Source organism: Colobus angolensis, unplaced genomic scaffold, assembly GCF_000951035.1.
Source record: "Colobus angolensis palliatus isolate OR3802 unplaced genomic scaffold, Cang.pa_1.0 Scaffold52, whole genome shotgun sequence".
Taxonomy (NCBI): domain Eukaryota; kingdom Metazoa; phylum Chordata; class Mammalia; order Primates; family Cercopithecidae; genus Colobus; species Colobus angolensis.
This window is the reverse complement of record NW_012118710.1, coordinates 3,370,965-3,375,313: the sequence shown is the minus strand read 5'-3', so window position 1 is coordinate 3,375,313 and position 4,349 is coordinate 3,370,965. Positions and strand designations below refer to the sequence as shown.

The 4,349-nt window shown below is 36.2% G+C and overlaps 1 protein-coding gene across 1 annotated transcript in view; it reads right to left on the bottom strand.

The window, feature by feature from the left end:
- Window positions 1–1,501: 1,501 nt before the first annotated feature.
- The window catches only part of LOC105525147 (disintegrin and metalloproteinase domain-containing protein 18-like), an 85,073-nt gene continuing 82,225 nt past the window's right edge, over window positions 1,502–4,349 (bottom strand). The window contains exons 19-20 of the mRNA XM_011960674.1: window positions 2,836–3,001; window positions 1,502–1,582 (exon numbers count right to left, since the gene is read on the bottom strand). Coding sequence (XP_011816064.1) covers window positions 1,534–1,582; window positions 2,836–3,001 — 215 coding nt within the window. The 3' untranslated portion in view covers window positions 1,502–1,533. The remainder of the gene's footprint in view (window positions 1,583–2,835; window positions 3,002–4,349) is intronic.

Sequence of the window (4,349 nt, the reverse complement as noted above, 5' to 3'; positions counted from 1 at the left end):
TACATTCTGCATCCAAACTGTCAGTACATTCTGTTGCATTACCTTCAAAATATATCCATAAGACCATCCTTACCACCCCTGGTCTGAAGCGCCATCCTTTCTCGCCTGGATTACTGCAGTAGTTTCTCTACATCTACTCTTGCCATCATATAGCTGTTTGTTTTCAACAAAGCAGCTTTTTAAAGTGTAAGTCACATGCACCATCCAGTGATTCCTCCTTTTCACTCAAAGTAAGACAGATGGCCTCCAAGAGTGCCAAGACCCTCCATGGGTGTTACTTCTCCGACCTCATCACAACTGCAACCCTCTTGGTAACTCTTCTCCAGATAGAATGACATCCCTGATATTTCTCCAACATTCCTGACTTATTTTAGCATCATATCATATATATGTTTTGAAAGCTGCTGTGGAGATATTTGCATGGATAATGCCAATATATGCTTGTGTGGGGTAGATTTGATGTGCAGCTGGAATGGAAAAGCTCTATCTTTATCCCTGGGAAAGCCTGGATGTCTGGTTTTGACTTTTTCCTAGGAGAAGGGGAGTAGTATTTATGATGATCCACTTACAATTTAAAATAAGAAAGCTTGGGCCCTAGTGTCTCTCTAATTCCCAATGCTTAGTGGCAGATAAGGAAACAGAGACCCATTGACTTAACTGTCAACAAAGTCAGATATGAGGGAATGGCAGCTAAGTAATTAGACGAACTCTTGATCTCACTCATGGTTGAAGTTTTGAATTTTCCATTTATTCCCAGTGATAGGCCTAACACATCAAATATAATTATTTCTTTACACATATGAATTAGAACTTTGAACAATATATATGAATGCCTATTTTGTCCCATGTTAAAATTTTTTTAAAAAGTATCTTTCTGCCTTTGAAGAAAGGTGCATTTAACATTTTGCCTGGCATCTCATGTGTCTCAATCGATGTAAATTCCATTCCCAATCCCCAGTCATATATCAGGCTATATTTGTTCAAGATTGTGGCAATCTTAAGAGTTTAAATTCTGAAGTCCGATTGTCTTAAGTTAAACTCCACTACAATACTCACTAAAATTCTATTTTCCTGGGGAATCAATTTATTTCCTTTTATCCATTTCCTCATCTCTAAAATACCAGTAACAATGTCTATGGCATTTTAGTAAGGATCAATCATTGTAAATGTGGAGAGACAATCTGTGTAAATTGCCCAATGAGAACCTTAAATAAGGCCAGAGGAGGTATGATTGTTTACGAATATTTTACAAAAATATTTATAATCTCTGTAACATCATTCTTTATTACAAAAATGTTGTCAATACATCTCTGGCTAATATTAGTTAACATTAAATATTTCTAAATAAGTATAAAACATGATTAACATCAAATATATTCTCTTATCTTTGTTTTACTATATGGTATTAATAAATAGGAGTCAAGATGATGAAATATGGGAATAATAGTTTTCTTGTACTAAGGTATTGTTAAAAGTAAAAAAATACTCCATGAGTTATCATTTTCTTAACAATTTGATTATTTCACATCACCTTTAACTCTGTGACTTGCTGTTGTTACTACTGCTGTCTTCTGAGATAGATCTGTATAAAAGAGATAACATTAGGAAACACTGTAATCTTGAGTGAAATCAAGAAAAGTTTAAAAAGCTAGATTGGCACTAATTAATCAATTAATATGTATCAAGTGGCCAAGTGCAAGCAGAGCAGTCAATTTGGACACAACGGACATAGACAAGAAGGGGTGACGTCAATTATAAAGCCTTCGACTGCTAAAGAGAATGACCTAGTACCTGATCATCTGGCTCATTGCTATCCTTTTTTGCTTCAGCCCTACTTCATTTCTTACCCTGGCGGCCCTGAAACCACTTACTGTTGTAAAACTTAGGCTGTTGTGACCAGATTTTGTCAGTTTTAATCAATGATCCCACTTGTTCTTCCTTTTGAGTTCTCAAATCCCTACATATTCATAAAACAAATTATGGTTTGATGTGGTGTTAGAGTAAAAAAAAAAAAAAACAAGCTGTACAAGTTACCTTACCTATAATTTCCAAAAAACATGAGCCATATTAATTATGCACAAAATACAAAGTATCCTATCTGAGTTCTCTCCTTCATTCTGTACCATCTCCTATTTTTCTTAACTTCTACATATTCTATTCACAAAATTTTCTTCCCTGACTATTTCTGTGGAACTTTTTGGCACAACTGATTGTCAATGCAAGAGAAATGGGGTTCCTTGGGAAGTCAACAGAACTTCCTAAACAATTATAGAGACCTTGAATTTCTATGTGAAAGGCAATGAGGCTTTACTGAATAGCTTTAATTGTTCTTGGCCCTGTAAGAACATGCAGGATACTCAGATGACTGAAATAAAAACACAACACAACAAAACAAAAAACAAACAAAAAACTGTTATATGTTGAGAACTTACTCAATATTTCTTGTCTCACTCTGTTGCCCCGGCTGGAGTGCAGCGGCATGATCTTGGCTCACTGCAACCTCTGGTTTCTGGGTTCAAGCAATTCTCCTGCCTCAGCCTCCCGAGTAGCTGGGACAGCTGGGACTACAGGCACATGCCAGCACGCCCGGCTAACTTTTTGTATTTTAGTAGAGACGGGGTTTCACCGTGTTGCCCAGGCTGGTCTCACATTCCGGGGCTCAGGCAATCTGCCTGCCTCGGCCTCCCAAAGTGCTAGGATTACAGGCCCGAGCTTACTCAATATTTCTGAACATTAATCCAATCCATCCTAGAGTCCCTTCTTGGATTCTGAATTGCACTGAATTCTTCCCATAATCAATTTTAATATTAAATTAAAAATAATACATTTACTTACTTGCTGCTTACTGTTCCCACTTTGCTCCAAAATCTCTTCATTTTATTCCATTTAAAACTGACAATAGCAATTAAAATGAGCAAAGGTGAAAAAATGTAGAAACTGATCAAAAGACCATTGTTTTTAGGAGCAGCACGTCGTTCTGGAAACAAGGGTACACTTTTATCTGAAAACGTGAGAGGACCTTTTTAACTATTTGAAAAATGATCAAATCATACCAGAATTTGAATTATAGAAATTTAGAACTCAACACAGTTAGAGAATGAATATATTTGAATTTAAAAGTGTTTTCAGCCTTCTCTGACTGGGCCCCAAAGTGCCTTACACATTTTGTATGTCAACTCAATACACTTATACATATGATTGACAATACACTGTCATTGACAATATATAATATTGTCATAAATGTACTTATTTTATTGACATAAAAATACATATTTATTGACATAAATTTACTTATAATCCCTTCATGTATACTTAATATTTACTTATATAATATAATCTATTTTAGTGTATCGTATTTCTTTTTGTGAACTGCATTAAGTACATACACGTTGATGTGCAAACATCACTACTACCCTGCTTCAGAACTTTCTCATTCTGCAAAACTGAAATTTTTTACCCATTCAATATTAATCCACCATTTTTCCCTCTCCCCAGTGGAACCACCATTATTCTGCTTTGACTCCATGAATCTAACTAACCTAGATACTAATGGAAGCAGAACTCAGCCCCTGGCAACCACCATTCTACTTTGACTCTGAGTTTGACTACTCTAGGTAGCTGATAGAAGCAGAATCGTATAATATTTGTCATGTTGTGACAGGCTTATTTCACTGATCATAAGGTCTTCAGTTTATATCTACATTGTAGGGTGTGACAGGATTGTCTTCATTTCAAGGGTGAATAATCTTCCATTGTATCTCTACACCTTATTATGGTTATCCATTTAATTGTCAATAAACATTTGGGTTTTCCATGTTTTGGCTATTGGGAATAATGCTGCTATAAGCATGGGTATAGAAACATCTGCTTGAGTACAAGGAGGAGCTGCTACCATTCCTTCTGAAACTACTCCAATCAATAGAAAAAGAGGGAATCCTCCCTAACTCACTTTATGAGGCCACCATCATCCTGATACCAAAGCCTGGCAGAGACACAACAAAAAAAGAGAATTTTAGACCAATATCTCTGATGAACGTCGATGCAAAAATCCTCAATAAAATACTGGCAGACTGGATCCAGCAGCACATCAAAAAGCTTATCCACCATGATCAAGTGGGCTTCATCCCTGGGATGCAAGACTGGTTTAACATACGCAAATCAATAAACATAATCCAGCATATAAACAGAACCAAAGACAAAAACTACATGATTATCTCAATAGATGCAGAAAAGGCCTTTGACAAAATTCCACAGTGCTTCACGCTACCTGACTTCAAACTATACTACAAGGCTACAGTAACCAAAACAGCATGGTACTGGTACCAAAACAGAGATATAGACCAATGGAA